Consider the following 19,391-nt stretch of genomic DNA (forward strand, 5'->3'; position numbering starts at 1 on the left):
CCAGCTTTATAAAATAATTTGATGTTTGATGTACGACGGCGTCACTTTAATTCGCGGTTCGACCACAAGCAGACGGCATAGTAATATTCATATATTTCTCAACATTTATATAAACTTAAAATAAAAATTGTTGAATTTTTCGGGACATAAGAAAATGTACTGTACTACTGTAGTATGACTAGTATGTACAACACTATTTATATCTATTTAATTGTATAAATATGTTATTATTCTGCGACCTGGATATGCCGTCGTCGTTTGTGCTATAAGCGTATTTTTTTGTGTTGCGCGCTCGGGAACAAAAAATATGCCCCTACTTTACCCGGGTAGCAAATTGTGTGTGACAATAAATTTTAATTTTGAGACCAAAGAGTAAAATATGTAAGCCCCAAAAGAATAGGTAATCAAACTTACGTATGCTCATCGTATATCGACTATTGATCAAATAGGGTGCATGCAAGAAGCTTTAATAAATTATATTAATGAACATTTCCATGAAATGGATCAACGAACAATGAAAAAAATTAAAATAGGTATGCCGGTCAGTTGGCTTATGGCCTGTGTCTGTGTGTATCTAAAAAAGCTCTCAGGAATTATGGTTTTTTTGTATAATTTAGATTTTTTTCCTTAATCTTTAATAACCTTATACATTTTTCGTTCTACTTTAAATACGCACAAAATTAATAGCTGTTTAGAATGGAAAATGGAAATTAAGTAATAAAATATGTTGAGCATAACCATGTACCTGACGGCTGACATATTTAAATTGAAATACATTGAATACATGAATTATATGAAGGGAGTAGCGAAAACATCTCAACTGAGTACCCATGCTATCATTGGATCAGTTATATCAAAAGTAAGTAAATTATAATTTAATTAATCTACTCTACTATATGTAAAAATCTGATAACAAAAATCATTTAATTGAGGTTTAGCATCGTTAGCTTAAAAATTAGAGTAAATCACCTTATTATGAAACGTGATGGTAAAAACATTGTCTGTGTTTTTCACAATAACTAATTTTTTTCGAAAGTTTTGCGTATATAATGTAGAGTAAATTAAAAATGAACATAACTCATTTAAAAATCGTAAAAATAGTATCATAATTAGTATCGTAAAAATACTAAAACCGCTGTTCCGTATTAAGTTACCTGCCCGTGCCAGTGGCTACCTTCGTAACGCATGTTATTAATTATTATTATACTGATTTCGAAGAATTTTGATTTTTGGCTTTTACAGTAATATTGCAGTCCACAATCGTCAATCCACACAGTATATTGTATCTCAATATGTCACATGATATTGCCAAGGCCTAAGGGTGTTCGTAATATAGGTGATATTATTTTTTATAAAGCATTTGAAGTTCAAATATTTTGACTAAGTTCGTCAACAATCCGAAAATGTATAAGATATAAAATATATTATATTTTTATAGCTAAGATGTAAAACATATTATTATTTACTAGTTTAAGTTCCTCATAGGTAGTTCATACTAAAATAAAAAACTCTAAAAAATATTTAAACATAATTCTTGTTTATAGACATTAATATTGAAGTTGAAATTGGGACGAAATTATAGATATTAGAATAAGGATTTTACAGTTATTACTTATTTTGTTGTAATTCAATATTTCCGTGGGGATTTGAGACTGAAGCGTATGGCGTATGGCGTATATTATATTTTGTTTTAATCTCTCAATGTCACAATGACATTTTCAAAACATTGAAATATTATTAATTAATCTTATGCTCCGGATACATCCTATTTATACGAACCTATTCTGTGTTCAACAGTAAGTCGATATTGATCCTTATAAATTTTAATAACATAATGAATACATGGTTTTCATCAAAAATGAATTCAGTCTACCGTTTAATTATTAGTAAAATAAATTACTATATTAGCAATATAAAATTTAATATGTTTTTTGTATGCAATAATGATTTATTGTTTAATTCAAATTGTACACATGCTAATATCACGTACCTTTTCAAGTACATCACAGTGGTCAGTGACTTAATCAAGTACTCGAAACCTAGCTACCGTACAGGTACAGCAGAGCGGTAACCTATATGCTCACTCTTTTCGATCACTTGAAATCTGTAACATGTATGTAGATAAAAAACAATTATTTAACTAATGGCCCGAGCAGCCGATGTTTTTTGTAAAGATCAATAAAAAAATAAAAATAATTTTGCCCTAATAATTGGTCCCTATTAATTATTATTTTATAATTTTTTTAGGGAGCAATTCAATCTAATTATGCATTAAAAAAACAAGTTCGAAGAAAACGAAACAATATACAAGCTGTACCTGAAGCACCGAAGGATCTTATAACTTTAGAAATACCTGAAGTGTATAAAATGTATTCACCTTCTGAAGGGCATGAAGAACAATTTTTATTAGCTGATAGTGGACCTGGGGCAGAAAGAATTTTAATTTTTGGAAGACGTCGATATTTGGATATTCTACGAAACTCTAAGACATGGTTTGGAGATGGGACTTTTAAAATTTCACCCCCACTTTTTANCATTACTGCCTGATAAATATACAAAAACGTATGAAAAACTTTTTCAAATGTTAATAAATCTATGTCCTGGGTTAAATCCTACATCAATTTCATTAGACTTTGAATTAGCTGTTATAAATGCAGTGAAAAAACATTACCCAAATATTATTATTTATGGTTGTTTTTTTCATCTCACAAAAAATTTCAAAAAAAAAATTGGCGAATTGCATCTTATATCAAAATATAATAACGATGCAGATTTTTCTATTCATGTTAAAATGATAATTTCAATTGCATTTGTTTGCATCAACAATATTGACATGGCAATCGACGCATTAGATGCATATTTACCAGAAGAACTTCAGCCCTTGCTTGAATGGTTTGAAGATAATTATATCGGAAGATTAAATCGAAATGGACGTGGACGGAGACCTGCTAGATTTCCACCATCAATTTGGAATTTATACGAACGAGTTTTAAATGGTAAACACAGAACAAATAATCATGCAGAGGCTGCCAACCGTAGAATAAATGTTGAAATGGGAACGGTTCATCCTACAATATGGTCATTTATAACGTGCTTAAAAAAGATTCAAGCTGCGGAAGAGATACATATTTATTTCAATTGGAATCAGGAAGGAGTCCCTCTAAAAAGCTCAAAAAATACATTGACACAGACAAACGTCTATTAAAAATAGTTCAAGAAGCAGATACACGAGACATTTTAACATATTTAAGAGGTGTAGCACATAATATTTCTTTACAATAATAATGTTTTTTTAGTAAGTTTTTTGTATTTTTTTAAATTTTTTTTAAAATTTTTTAATCAACTGAATTTTTTTAAATCGAATAAATGATAACAAATAATTTTATTTTATTTATTTTTATTTTATACTATAAATAACCTGAGACATTTACGCCAAAACAGCTTCTCGTCAAAATGGCTTCATGCCAAAACGGCTATGCCAAAACGGCCACGCCAAAATGTCCTAGATCCTGCCATTTCATGTTATGTAATCCTCTTCATCACTATTACTTGTTGTGCTTAATTGTATAGTTGTATATTTTCATAAAATAAAAAAAAAAAAAAAAAATAGTACTTAGTAGTTACTATAGTGCCTATAGGTCACAATAAAGCTATTAACTATTATTATTTATATTTTATACTACTTTATAGGTTTAAGAGTATACTGGGTGTATTCTTACTATCCAGAACTTGGGTTCATAATATAGGACATAGATAATTTAACAACAGCAATAGATTTTCAGGTTTCAGATGTCCAACTTTGTGTGCAAATTGATGATTGACAGTATAATTTTGGATACCCTTGAATCTCTTATGAAAATGTTGCTAGTGGAACGGACATAGTACATTACCACTCACAACATTTAAATCTTCTGTCTATATTATAACCTTTACCTACATAAAAGTATAAAACTATCCGCAAAATAAAAATGTGTAATTCAGAAATATTTGAACTAATGAATTGAAGATGAATGAACCCATCTAGCTAGATTCAAACCTACCCTGCATTGAATAAATTGCAAATTTATAATGTAACTTAATTTTTGCAGTTATTCTGGTTTATTTATTTTTTTGATTGTTACAAAACAGGCATATTATCAAATTCCACAGCATGATACTTTTAAATGTTCAGTGCATTAGGTGCCACCTACATTTTCTTACTTACATAAATTATTAATACAAACATCAACGCTTGTTTTAAAATTTTCTGAATATTTTACGAACATAATATTATATTATATTGGTCAGAACAAAAACCAAATTTTGTATTCTAAGTATCAATAATTATTAAATTATTTTTCAAATTCTAAAAATAATTAAGAGCTGAAAATACAGTAAACATAACATTTAATTTAACAAGGTATTGATTGCAGAGAGATATTGGTATAATAATAAAGTTAATATTGATTTATTAATAAATGTAATATGTATATATGTATTTTTACATTGTTATAAAATAAAGCTAACCGAATCGATCACAAAACTTGCACAGCCCTTAAAATACAAAACGACTACCTAGCTGAAGAGCAAGAAGGATCAAAAGAAAAAAAAAATACAAACAGTAACAATTAAGTCCTGGAATAAATGTTTCAGAGGAAAAAATAACAATTTTCAATTAAGGTTAATAAATAAAGTATTTATATCGTATAATCACTAAGTACAGTAATTAAAAGAGTATATTAAACATTTTAACCTATATTTATAATACATAGGTAGGTACAATAAACTAAATATTCATTTATTTTCTTTTTAATAATATAACTATTGTTGGAAGTTTAATGTATTTAATGAAAACATTTTAAATATAAAATTATTATTATTTTAGGAAAGGTAGGTCCTTTATGTTTAAATCATAATAATTTTATTCTAGAAAAATGTTATTGAATGTAACAAAAACAAAATATAATATAATTCATATAAACAAAACAAAGATTGACTAGTTTGATTTTGGTAAAGTGGAAAAAAGATTACTTATTTCAAGCAAAAAAAAACCCACATTTAAGTTACACAAAAAAAAAAATAAATTATATATATATATATAAAGAACATAAATTGTACATTTGGAAACAAAACTTGTATATTACACGTGGACAAACTTATTAATTGTAAAAAATAAATGGTAATTTAAATTGTTGTTTTAAATTTAACTATTAATGGAACATTAAACATGGAATGTTTTTGTTAATACTGGTCGAAGAGAACGTAAGGAAGGAATCAAACGTTCGGCAACGTACGTCCTGCGTCCATTAGAAATTTGTGCTTTAGCATGCCGATACGTATGCGATTGCCCGACACAGACTTTGATCTCTCTGTCATGTCACTGCACCTAAAAATATATAACATCATTGTGTTTTTAATAATATGCGGTAAATATTGGAATTATTTTTTATAGAAATATTAATGAAACAATCAGTAGGTTACTTATAGTATTATTTTAGATTATAATAACGTTGTTTGATACAAATTTTTGAGTAAAAATTATTTAAATTAAGTTTTACAGTAATTACCACAGATGATAAATACTACAGTGACTATACATTTTGTTATGCCTATAATCATTTATTTTGTGTGAAGTGATATTATCAACCTTATACTTTCATTGTTTCTAGTAGCAAACTGGAAGTAGATTGTACTTTAAGCAATTTATTAAATATTACATTTTTTTCTTTCAAAAATTACATTTTCAATAGTTTTGCACAGTAAGAGGTTTTTTTCTAATATATAATGATTATTTAAATTGTACATTTACAATTTACTTTAAATCAAAGAAAAGTATAAAAACTTTCCTCCATCAAAGAGCTACAAATATTTATATAATTTCAATGATTTTTTTCTTATTTAAAAAAATTAGCAATTACCAAATATAAATTCTTACTTATTTTTGTGTTAAAATGATTTCCACATATTAATAAGAACATTTATCATACAAATTATATATTTTTTATCTAGACAATTTTTAGTATACCTACTTATTTTGAATTAATTTTTGGGAAGAATAAAGTAAAAAAAATTAAATTTAAAATGTGTAGTTTTACACTTACGTTTTAATGACTTGGCCTATACTACATTAATTTGAACTTTTTTTATCGAGATGTATAAAATTTTAAGTTTTAACATTTATTGTATTATAATAACTAAACAAATGTATTGTGAAAAGAATACTGAGGTTACTAAATTGTTGAATTTCTTTGTCTCTCATTACTATTGTTATTTTATATTATGTTAATTTATACACAATTTGTATGGCAATACCCTAAGCCATTATTATAGTTAATAATTTTTATCATATGTGTCTGACAATATTACCGCGAGATTTTAATTAATATCTTATTAATTATATCATTAACAACAATCACATAAAAAATGGTTTTGTAAATGATTACATCACTTAAATATTGTGCACTAGTACAATTAACCATTATTTAAATTCAAAATGTATCTTGTCTTTAAAAAATGAGGAATAGTTTATTACCATGCAATGCGGGAAATACATAACGGTTAGGTAGTTTAAAAAAATAGATACTTACATGCATAAGTGATTTATATGTTAACTACATATTAATGTTTATATGAAAAAAAAGGACCTACAACATTAATAAAGTAAATGAAGCATAAGTTTAAAATATTAAATTAAGAAAGGTAGAAAATGATGGTATGTTGTCACATATAATAAAATATTTAAGTCATTCATAATTTATATTTTATTTCATTGACATTTTATACAAATCCTAAATTCATTAATATTATTAAAAACCTACACTTAAACTACCTTCATGCTCATGTAAGAGTGAGTGCCAGATGGTCAAAGCATTATTATAGACAAGCAGAAATAATCGAATGCACACATTGCGAATAAACAAAACACCATGTCTAGTTTATCTACCTTTCCCAACGCGAAGCTGTTGTTGACAGAAATCGAGTCATTGTTTGCATAAACAAATAACATATATTCCATGTGTAAATAATCATATTTTTAATACAATAAATTATTATAGGTATATAAACTAATAGTAAAATTAGTTACCTTATTACAGGCCGACCATTTGACTGTCCTTCTCTATCGAATGTGCATAATGTTGGAGCTGTGGTCGACCGACACTTAAATAAAAAAAATTAAATTACTATATATATGTAACATTCAGAACGATTCACTAAGTATGCTCATCATTGATCATCCTTATTTTTCCATCAATAATAAATATACTTAAAGACCATAACATCAAATTCTTGATGTTTTATGCAATTTTAGAGTGTCTTGTGGCAATACAAACTTCTGCTTTTCAAATGAGAACTTTTCTTTTTTACTGTTAATTATCTAGTAGATAATTTTGTTGGAAATGTTGACATAACAATACCTCATTCCAAAGTTAAACGAGTAGTTTCTCAGTTATTAAAATGTGTATAACTATGTACTAAGGATAATAGTTCATAAAATGGTTTTACAAAAATTTAAAATAGATTTAATATTTATTAAACTTGGAGCGTTTTTAAAAATTAAAAACATTGGATTGATATAAATTACTAAAATTGTCTATCCGCCATAACCCGGGTATCTTTAAAAACCATTATCAATAACCAATAAATTATCCTATCCTTAGTAAAAAAAGTTAGATAACTTAAAAAACTACAATAGTTCAAATTTTGATTCTCATATGTCATATAATTTTCAGCAAAATTCAATAATTTACACAATTAAACCACCTTCCTCATTTTAAAAAATACAGGGCACACATGACCTCTCTAAGAAGTAAAAATAATAAAAATAATGTGAAAATATGTAATATATTACTTCTAGTAAATTTGAAAATTCTAAAAATCAAATTTTGAATGACTGCATTGTTGAAAAAAAAATGGTGAGCACTATGGTAAATCACTCTGTATAATCATTTTTATATTTACATACTCTGTCTGTTTGAGTGGCAGCATTTCGGGTTTCTGTTGTTGTTATTGATGGCCGTGGTCGTTGGGCTATCTGTTCGTTGAGCATTTGAATAGTACGGTCCTTCTGTTCCATTTGTTGTGCCATATAAGCTATCTGAAACGGACGATCCGCAACTCAGCTCCTGATCAAGGAAAATGCATACTTGTCTCCGAAACGCAGTGGGATATTTATAAATACATATTTCCCTCATATTTAAATTGCTTAGCATTAAAATAATCATGCAAATCATGCTTCTATCTAGGTATTTTCTATTTAATGAGGTGTTTTAAAATGAAAAACAAGACACATTTTGAATTTATTAATTAAAGTTTAAAACAGTGACTAGTTAGTTTGAAAATAAATGGAGACATGTACTTATCTAATATGTTTAATGAAAAATAATTTAACTAACCTGTTGTTTCAAATCCAAGATTTGATTCTCGTAACAGCAATGAACTTCCTGGTCTTCTGGGTAGGTTATATCTTGCTTGTCCTAGAATTACACACAAATCACCTTCTATAAGATATGGGATAAAAAATAATATAGTGAATGTCGAATGATGATCCTTAAATAATTCAGTTAAAGGACATGAGATTAAATAATATTAATTGTCATTCAACCTTGACAAATTGAAATAGTTATAAATAAAGATCTTAAAATAGGCCTTGGATTCTGGAATGGTCAGTGATGTTTTTATTATTTATTTTAAATAAAAGTAATCTATTTTTAAAATCTATTTTTAAAATTGTTTTTATTTAGACCAAATAGGTGGGTATCTTATTTATTAAAATTTGTTATGTATTGGTCAATCGTTATTTTATGTAATCAATAATAATTATTAAAGATTAAATACTTGTAAATAATTAAAAATATTATTTAAATTACCTCTATTAGAGCACGGTTTAACTCGAATAGCATGTTCTTGATACTCGCTATGTCGTCCGTTACCTCTCGAAACCGATCGAAGCTCATTAACACATCCCCATTGCTGCCCTAATAACCACTTCAAAATTACTCAAAATTGTCAATACCGCCCCAGAAATAAAATTAAATTTCCTACTTACTTTGGAATCCGTTTCATCTTTGACTGGAACTACATCGTCTTTGAGGGAACTACTACTGTTTCTAAAAGGTTAAATACAAAAAAATATTTTTAATTTGTGTTTGTAAGTAATAGGTATATTATTCCATTTAAATTCTATATTATCCAGTTTTTGCTGTACATTTAATTTTAATTTTACCAGATTAAAACTAATTTTACCTTTTAAACACTCGTTTAGACCTGTTAAATGCTTTTATCATTTCGAAATTTTAACACGTTTAATGTAGATTATGCATAGAGTACTTTTTTATATAGTCTCAATTCGATGTTTTAGTGAAATGGCTAAGAAGAAAACACGTAAGGAACTAAGGAGAAAGGTTTGATCCTATCTGATAAAAATTGAGGAAAAAATAAGTGACGGGAACAGACTACACGGTGTAAGTCTAACCGGTTTAATGACTCAGATGCAGCCATGCAGGCAGTAGTAGAACACTGGCAGATAGGTACGATACACGAACACGACCAAGGTCATTAACATTGCCTCTCTTTATTCTTTACAACAATGAAATATTTTTTTCCCCCCCACCAAATATTATAAATTTTTTACTCATTTGTTCGTATGTACTGTGCTACGCTTGGATCTACTATATAGGTATGTACTGTGTAATGTGTATACTGCTGTACTAGTCTACAATACATTATTACACCTCTACACGGTACACGGTTGTTATACAATTACATAACATTACATACATGTAAACCACGTAAATACGTAATTATTATTCAATACCCACCTCGAGGATGTCAAAGATTTCCATTCATTAAATGAATTTTGTTTGGTGCTCTCCAGTGTTTTCAATAGGTCATCGTTATCAGGATCAATCAGTTTATCATCTGTTTGATCATAGTCCACATCAAGCATCAGGTCGTCAGAGTTGAGACTCTCACTTAAGGACCCATCAGCACTTAGTGATCTTCTCAAGGATCTGGCTAAAAATGCGTATAAAAAATTTGAAATCGACCATGCTGCATTTTTTACTTAAAAGTAAATAAATCTATAAATAATTACATTTTTTGTTACAACTGGAATGGTTTCCAAGTCGAAATATAGCATCATCAATATCTTCTGCATTGCAAGACTCTGATGGAGGTCCACTAAACATAAGTGCTGGTTGGTCAGCTATCTCATCATCAAAAAAATCTCTAGTGTCTGATGAAAAAGAACCAGATTTGGAGATATTGCAACGCAAAATTGGTGACATAGAATCACGTTTATCATTATTTGTAGATTCTGTAAGGGTAAATAGAATTATACTTATTGCATGTGCATTAGACAATACATGCATGTAAAAAATATTTTTTTTTTATAACTAAACCCTAAACACAATCCGGTGTAGATATAATAGTATTTACTTGTCAAGCCGTTTTTTTTTTACATAAAAGTTAATTGTGTGATGAATATATAAGGGTTTTTATGATTTTAAACAATACAATTTTAATTTTCCATACAACAGGTAGGAGAGGTTAATTATTTTGTAACTAAAATGTGAATGGTTCAAACAAATCTCCCAAATTGATTTCAAAATATTATTTTCTTAACACAGCTATGAAAAATTAATTTGATTATCTTTTATTTATGACTTCTTTGATTTTTTTCTAGTGCCTAGTGTCAAAGTAACTGCAATATCAAATTGAATAAAAAAGACCGTACTCCCATCCCATTCTCTGTTAGATTTTAGATTTTCCATGACAACTAATTACTTTAATCCTTATTTACAATGAAAAGCATAACACACATTTTGAGAAGTTAAAATACTTTTTTTTCTATAGTAATGTAATCAATAAATCAATTAGATTATTAATTACATAATGTTGGAAAATTTAAATATTACTTGAAGCCTTCAACATAGAATTTAACCACTTTAAAAATATATTTGTTTTGAAATATTAGTTGTAATGACAACACCTTTCATATAATATTAATAAGTGGTTCATTATTTAATGTATGCACGGTTTAAAATAGAAAATAATCTATCGTGTAACTGAAAATAATTATTTGTTTATACTTATATTGTTTACAATTTTCATGTATATTTTTTTCTCCAGAATTTAATATACCTGTTTTACTATGTGGAAATTCTGCTGATTCAGATTCAGTGGGACTTAAGCATTCATCATCTGGTGATGTTTCATCCTCGATTCTTATTGTAGAAGACATAGCAGCTAATGTGGCAAAAGTTGTGTCTTCAATATTTAACAATACATCACGTAATGATATAGACATATCAACATTGGCTATAAAAAAAACAAATCATTTAGAGTCAACATAGAGAATTTGAGACCATATTCATTTAATTGTACATAATTTTAAGCAAATACCAAATTTATTATCAATGACATTTATTTTATCTTTCATTTCTGTGAACTCTTCTACTGCTAATGCTTCACCAGGTCCATATTCTTCATCACTACATGTAGTATCCTTCTTATCAAATTGTTCAGTCTTTTCTTTTACAAACTCCTCTCTATTAAAAATAAAAATAAACTTTTTACTAATTAGTAATTTAGTAATATATATTTATATTAATAGTTTGATTATTTATAAACCGAGATGCACAAAATAATACATTTCTTAACCCAGTGCTCCGCCCAAAATATTGAATAAAAGATAACTATCCAAAATATTGAACTAAAGATAACTATTTAAAAATAATTCAAATATAAAACTGTCAGTCACCATACAATTGGATATAATTGTCAAACAAAAAAATGCTATGGGATGCAGATTTTACCAAGTGAAGAATATTCATTAAGGTACATGAACGATGGGCGAGTCTTACATCCACAGTGTCCAATTATGATATTGGTATAAAACTGTCAACAAGTTCCCAGTCCCCTCTTGTCAACACAAATTACACAGCAATCCCGAGCACAATCAGATTAAGACCAAGATTTATTTTGATTGCAGCCCACACTGAGCTAATCTTATTGTTATGATATTATTACAATTGGGGGAATAAAACACAAATAACTAACTTGAAATTCATTAACAATATATTTAATATTTTTATTTCTTTTTTACTTTGTTTTTAAGGACCAATGAGGGAGTGAATTAAGATTTATTATGACTTCCAGGAAATGGGGTTAAATATTTGTGCCCCCCTTCCTCCAAACTACACCGGACATGAATGTTCCCACCTCACTTTGACCACCCATGAAAATACCTAGTTTGAAAAAAAAGGAAGTCAGTGCACTATTTGTTTTCTCTTTTTGACCCATGCACAATATACCACATTTTTGTACTGCAGAACTAATCTCATGCTGTTGGATTAATGCTTAAGTAAATTTATCTATTATAAAACTTAAGTTAGAAAATAAGATGTGTAAGTAGAATTTCATACAATATTTCAATTTTTTTGTTATCTATGAGTATCTTTGTATATTTTTTTTTAATAAAAAAAATGTGATTAGTAAACTCAAATATTAAAGCCAATAACACAAAACTGATTCTATTAAACTCAAATTCGGTATGTTGTGCAAAGAGAAGAGAAAAACAAATGGTTTGCTGATATCCTCTTAAAATCAACGTATTACAACATATTTACTTGTCGTGTTTTTCTTCATAACTGCTTACATCTGAATCATCATCAGATGATGTCAAATGTTTTGAAGATGAACTTGACACTTGTCTATTTAACATAAAAATATCTTTATGAAACACAAAAAATTCAATAATTTTATAAGTATATTAACTACTAACCTTAAATATTTATTAGCCCGTTCTCTAATTAAAGAACCTTTAGCATTTGAATTTATTGTTAGCCTTGATGGTCTATTAAAAGCAATTACTTCGGTAAATTCAACAGAGTCAGTTAACTTTCGAATGGTTACTCCTTGTTGCATTTGTTTAATTGCTTCATTCTTTAGTCTCATGTTGGTAGCTGTTTTGGCATTTTTATCGGGACTCTTGGATACTTGATATCTGATTGGTATTTGAGGCCTAGGTAAATGACTAGAGGTAACTCTGGACACAGCAATTTTTGTTCCACTTGATAAAAGTTTAGGAATTTCCCTTTTTTGTGGTTCAGATTGACTTCTTCTTTCCACTTCTACTTTTTTTGTTACTTGTGTTGTGGGTTGAACAAGTTTTGTTGCTGGTTTACAAAATCCAAACCTATATAAAAAAAAAATGCAATAATAATAATAATATATATAATAATAATTCAATAATATAGTAAAGAAACAAACCTGTTGGGAGAAGGTGTATTACTTTTAGGTATACTTCTTGAACATTTTTCCACGGGTGTTGACATTGGTTTGGGTAACATTTTAGATTCAAAATTGTTTGGTTTTTCGACAAATTGAATAGGAGCTGATATTGGTCTGATCTTATTGGTTTGTGTTGTCTTTTTGAATCCAAAAGAGGATGCTAATCCTTTGGTTGCCGGTACTTGCTTTTTTTGGTATTGATTAGCCTAAAATAAAATACATTAAGCAATAATTCAATTGTACAACATTGATGATAATATAATATTATACAATATACAAGTGTGAGAAATATTATGCAATACACTGGAACACCATATGGTCATGGATGTGTATAATATAGGCATGATTTATTGTAAACATGAGGCCATTCCCGTTCCCTATTCCATAAGAGAGAATTAGATTAGCAAGTCACTGTGACACTGTCAATGACCTCAATTATGTTTTAATAATTTAATAAGGGCATACTAAATATATTTGTAATTTACAAACTAGGCTTGAAGAGGTATACCTATGTCAATTGTATATATAAGGTAAGTGTAACTAGGTGAACTTGACTACATTATACCACAGAAACAATTTACTTAAACTGTATTTTATAAAAGCAATTTAAACTGAACTAGTATTAATTAAGAGGATGAAGGACATCAGCACAGCATTTATCTCTGTACAAATTGTTATGGTTTAAAAATAATAATAAGAAGAACATTATCTATTTTATTTAATAAATACATATTGGTACCTATATTTCGTAACGTTTATACTCAAAATTGTTGAGATGTTTAAATGTATAGTTATCAGTCATCAGTGTGTTTAGTATATTTCTAAAGACTAAACAATTTTAGAAAATTTGTTTTTTATCAGGTACCCACTAGTCAGGCCATACCTTTATTCTATTTTTAAACGTTAGCACAATAAATAATTATAAGTAAATACTCAAAAAGTAGTGCATTTGTGTATCATTTTGGGAGATGTTAACTTCCCTATTACATAAAAAAAAACCAAGGAGGTTCGAATACTTAAAAATGTCAATTAATTTTGAATTGGTTTGCGACAATTTAGCGATCCACCCATCTATATTTTATACGTCTCATAAGTTATTACCTGTAACGGCTACACCAAATGTGTAAATTCTTATTTATTTAGTACCTATATGCACCTGTAGAAATAATACAAACACTATATTCGAAGAAACTTTCATAAATATATCACTTAACTACATAAGTTATTAATATAATTCATAGTATATATTTTATACTATAAAATTATAATTTATTCAAAACGACTCCAAAATCTACAAAGTGTATTAATATTATACTTTAAAAACTAAAAGAATAAAGCGTTATTTTTACCAAGATACGCAATTAAAATTACAGATATATAACTAATTTTCAAATTGAAATCGAAAATACACGGTGCCTATAAATACACCGCTAAAATTGTTTTCTCTCAACAAAATTTCCGTAGAAATTAGTTAATAGGCGTTGCGAACCAAACAAGACGAATACTCATTGGCCATTGCCCAATACCGGGAATCAATGTTCCGATTGATTATTATTCATTGTAATATTATAAACCTTAGTACCTATACATTCGTGAACCGGATAAGAAAAAAACATAGAAAGTAATGGTCACAACTCACAATAACAGAGGTAATATGAATGATGAAATCATTTTTAATTTTTATCTGTTGTTTGTATGGTACTAAAATGTATATCAAATTACTTATCCAACAACACGCGTACTACAGGTCAAAACATCATCATATTTAAATAACTGTTAATGAAATTATCATCCAATATTCCAATGATTATATTTATAGATAATAGATTTAAATGTACATATTATTACAAATAACCATATAATATAATTTGGAGTGCAATAATCATTTAATATTGTATCAACATGCGCAAAATTATTTGTTGTATTCTACCTTCTTTAAATTATATCTAGGTATAGTCCATTAAGAATTGTAATATAATGATTTTTTGTTTTAAAAAACAAAAGAATTTTGGTATCACGATTAATACATAAGTGTAACTATAAAGATAGAAAAAATCGTCGATTCATCGTGTACCTTAAAGTAGTAATTTGAAAAAAAGTATTGATAGGTAGGTAGGTACTATTTTAAAGCTTGTCTTACAGACACCAGTACAAGTCATCACTCACCATAATATATTATTTGTCTTAGTCAATAACTTTTTTCTTATTAGTTATAAATATTTTCAAAAATGTCACTGTATTATGGAGCTATATGTCTAAACGTAAAATTATAAAAAAAATTGTTGTTCGATTTCGTACTATTTTAAAATCTGAGTAAGAAAATAATATTTTTAAAAAATCAAACGCATGGTAAATTTGTGTTCAGCAGGTCCAATTTCATGTGGTGAGGTTCAATAATATAGTGAATTTACCTATAGGCTATAGTCATACTTAAAGGTAAGAACATTGGTTTTTTATATTTTAATTCTTAAACAAGTTATGTGAATTCTGTAATTGTAATATTTTAGATTATTACTCATAACTCGCTTAAAAATTAAAATATCCTAAAAATATCACGAAAAAGATATAATATTCTTAAAGTTTGATAATAGGTAAATTCTCTTTACTATTAAGGTTATAACGCAAAACTAAAACTACTGAACATAAAATTGTGATGTCAAACCTCAAACGTTTATAAATTGTAAAAAGTAGACACCACGGCGGGTGTGGCATCATTCTAAGATGTCAGATCAACATTAGTTTTCTCTTACCCACGAGCATATTTGGGTACAATAAAACCAATATTTTTCTGTCTGCTTTAATATTATTGAATTGACCAATTAGCCTAAATTGACCAATTAACTTAAGAGTTGAGAACGTTATCTATGTTTGAAAGTCTGCATTGTTTGGATATTTCAATTTGTATGCAAATAAAGCTAACGTACAAACAAAGGTCATGTTCTTAACTTAACATTCGTCACTAGGTCAATTCACTCAAATATTAAAGCTAACAACTCAAGATTAGTTGAATGTAAAATCGTCATATTGCGCATAGATTGGAGAGAGAAGACAAAATAAGTTTCGACATTTCACTATAGTGTAACCATAATGTACGCATTGACGTAACTATAAATGTTAACTTCCCCTAAATGTTTGCAGTTTTAAAAGCTTGTTTGGAATTTTGTTTAATAAAATATAATATTTATTAATTAATGCATTACTAAATATTATAATAATACGGTATTTCTTTTTTTGTTGGACTATAGCGTTTGATTTAATTGCGCCAATCCTACCTATATACTAAGCGGGGATGAACGAAAACAAACACGGTATAATACTGTTTCGTGTATTAAATTAACTACTTATTAATAAATCATAAGTTATTGAACATTTAAAAAAATAATAATTCTTTTAGATTTAATGATATTACCATTATTTTGTAGTTATTTTGTAATATTTTCTTGAAGTGTCTTGTCTAATGCAAATCTGATAAGTGCATAATATTTTGCAACATAGTTTAACAATATGTATACTGTATAGGTATGTTTGTTTACTACTGCAGGCAGAAATGCTATTTATAGGGAATTTTAACACAATAATATACGAAAAACTCAATGTTAAAGCTGTCAACAACTATTGATTTATTGTTCGATAAGTTATATTTTAAACTATTAAATAAACTATCACGTATGATTCATTTGTCTTATTTTAACACGTGATTTAACAATGTACACGTTTATATAATATAATACTGCAGCACGCTCTGTTTATTATTAATCAACCAAAATATCGTATTAAAATGTTGTGATATTTATTTTATTTAGAACGTTTTTTTTTTTTTGATTTAATGCAACCTTTTGATTTAAATGTAATGAGGCATTTAGCAATAAATAATGCATGCACATTAGAAATTAAATGTAAAAAAACAACGCGAAAATATACATCCACTGCAATCGAATACCTATTATGAAAGCCAGGGGGGTTGGTAAGGTGCTATGTGCATGCAACTCAACTACTGGACATGCTCAGTAGATTGGATCAATACCAAGTACTAACCAAGCTGGGGAGGGTAGAAATGATCTCGGAAAAGGGATGATGCGTCATCATTATTTATTTTTATTTTTCTCTTTCCCCCAACAACAAAAAATGAAAATGTATTACTACCAATGGAAACAAAACTGATAATATAAACAACTCCTCGATTTTGTTTTAATATTGTTAACCTTAACAGTGTAATGTTAGTAATCATATACATAAATATATCTATGGCTGATTAGCATGTTAGATAATGCCATAACGGATTAGTTGCAATATTTATTTGGTTTGTTGATGTACCTGTAATTTAACTTATTTGGCTTTATTGCTTTAATAAACACTTGAAAATATGAAAGTCACCAAGGAAATTTTTTTATAGAAAAGAATAAACTCTTCTATTATACTATTATGTTGTTTTCTTCACTTTCTATTGTTTATCGAGTTGACACATGTCTCCAGAACAAAAACCTTGAAATGTAATCTGTGAAATGTTAGTTAAAAAGATAAAACTGAATAATATACGAGAATTTCAATGATTCATTCACAAAGGATAATGAAACCCATACCCACTGATATTATATTAGTATGCTTAAATGGGTATATTGTTTTGTATTCACATAAACATGCTTTATAACAATGGTTATGAATTATAATAACTCAAACGATTACAAAATATATAATGTTGTAACGTGTAATGATGATAAAATAAAATGAACAGGAAATAATTTTCAATAACAATAGAATAATATTTTAAATTGTAAGATTTAATGAAAATGACAAAATCTAGATAGGTAGGTATAGTATATTATGTACCTAATAAAATCTATTTTAAATTTTGTATAACTTTGAAAAATAAAAAAACACAAGTTGGAATTTATTATAAATTGTCAAATTGAATAAGGTATAGAAAGGTTACACTTAAATCCCTACACCTACACTATATGGAATTTTATTACATTACACACACAACGTAATGCATTTTAAGTTTTCGTGTGCACGGATGATGGAGTGCATTTTAAAACTTTCAACTACACATTGCAAATTTGTGACTTATAGACTAATTGTTCGTGTTTTTAATGAACGCCTCAAGAGACGAAAAATTGTATTATTACTCTTACATTGCTGGACGGCAGGAAGCTCATGATGGGTAGTATTTTTTTTTTGTGTACAGCTTTAGACGTACTTTTGCTCGAATTACATCCCATAAATGTCAAAAGAATCGCTCAAACTACAAACACAATTTAAAAATAAAAAAACATTAATCGAGTTATAACATACAAACTGCACTGATTAATAGGAGCGATTCGCAATAATTATAAAAACAACTCGGGCGTATTTTACTAAAATATAAATAAAATTATTGTTATCGAGTACCGAGTAGATTGCACATGGTCGCAGAATGCAGTACTCGCACAAAATTGACAAGTGCAATACTCTTGCATAATTTATACATTTTTTTTTATACTACGAAATATTATAATATAAGTACCTATTATGTGTATGGCACGACCGAGTAAATATGTAGTTTTATTATTATTTGCGACGGGTTTAATCGAATTGTTTGTGCGATGATAACAAATAACAATACGCACAACCGTTCAAGGTCTAAACGCAGGTTAATTTCGATGTATTCGACACATTTCGGATCGTCCGCTACACGGCATATTATAATAATCGATCGCGCACGTCTATTTTTGGTATTTATAACGACGGGCGAGTGTTGGGAGGCGACACGCACAAGCGGGTACCGACAAGCCCAAAACGTAGGACGGGTCTACTCGACGGCTACTACCGTACTAAACCGGTAAGTAGTGACTACCGACTGGGGGGGGACCAATAAGGCACCAAATAATATTAATGAATAGCAAATACAAATCGGAGCAGACAGATCGACTGCAGACGATGAAGACGTCCGGAGCGGCAGTGGGGTAACGATTGCGCCTGAGGAGGGAGTGTACTGCACACTACTGCCGCCGCCGCATACGCCGTGATCGGAATCGCGTATTCGCGTCGCCCCGTCGGGCGTCGATGTTTTCCGACACGACAGGTTGCGCCCCGGGGTGTGTGGCTTGGTCCTTATCTCTTATCAGCGCTTAACAATATTT

At 28.4% G+C, this 19,391-nt stretch overlaps 2 protein-coding genes across 11 annotated transcripts; one reads left to right on the forward strand and one right to left on the reverse strand.

The window, feature by feature from the left end:
• The first annotated feature begins 2,740 nt into the window (after positions 1-2,740).
• LOC111027249 lies at positions 2,741-3,243 on the forward strand. Its single transcript, XM_022305547.1, has one exon. It carries the CDS (start codon positions 2,792-2,794, stop codon positions 3,203-3,205), a length of 414 nt encoding a protein of 137 aa, XP_022161239.1. The 5' UTR covers positions 2,741-2,791; the 3' UTR covers positions 3,206-3,243.
• Positions 3,244-4,425: 1,182 nt separating this feature from the next.
• Positions 4,426-19,251, reverse strand: LOC111027248 (putative leucine-rich repeat-containing protein DDB_G0290503). 10 transcript variants are annotated; one of them, XM_022305539.1, is made up of 16 exons: positions 18,776-19,249; positions 18,405-18,514; positions 13,252-13,478; positions 12,764-13,177; positions 12,609-12,692; positions 11,383-11,528; positions 11,122-11,298; positions 10,073-10,294; positions 9,798-9,993; positions 9,026-9,086; positions 8,847-8,954; positions 8,373-8,453; positions 7,943-8,074; positions 7,064-7,137; positions 6,923-6,938; positions 5,248-5,365 (listed from the first exon to the last, which is right to left on the reverse strand). In XM_022305539.1, the coding sequence occupies exons 2-16, from the start codon at positions 18,489-18,491 to the stop codon at positions 5,357-5,359; spliced, it is 2,034 nt and encodes a 677-aa protein (XP_022161231.1). In that variant the 5' UTR covers positions 18,492-18,514; positions 18,776-19,249; the 3' UTR covers positions 5,248-5,356. The 10 variants fall into 10 exon arrangements, with proteins under 10 accessions (XP_022161232.1, XP_022161229.1, XP_022161234.1 ...); XM_022305543.1 differs by lacking the exon at positions 6,923-6,938 and adding an exon at positions 17,587-17,767 and having other exon boundaries at positions 5,254-5,365; positions 18,776-19,247; XM_022305540.1 differs by lacking the exon at positions 6,923-6,938 and having other exon boundaries at positions 4,426-5,365; positions 7,943-8,102; positions 18,776-19,250.
• Positions 19,252-19,391: the final 140 nt, after the last annotated feature.

The sequence above is a fragment of the Myzus persicae genome, unplaced genomic scaffold (assembly GCF_001856785.1).
Source record: "Myzus persicae strain clone G006 unplaced genomic scaffold, MPER_G0061.0, whole genome shotgun sequence".
In the NCBI taxonomy this organism is placed as follows: domain Eukaryota; kingdom Metazoa; phylum Arthropoda; class Insecta; order Hemiptera; family Aphididae; genus Myzus; species Myzus persicae.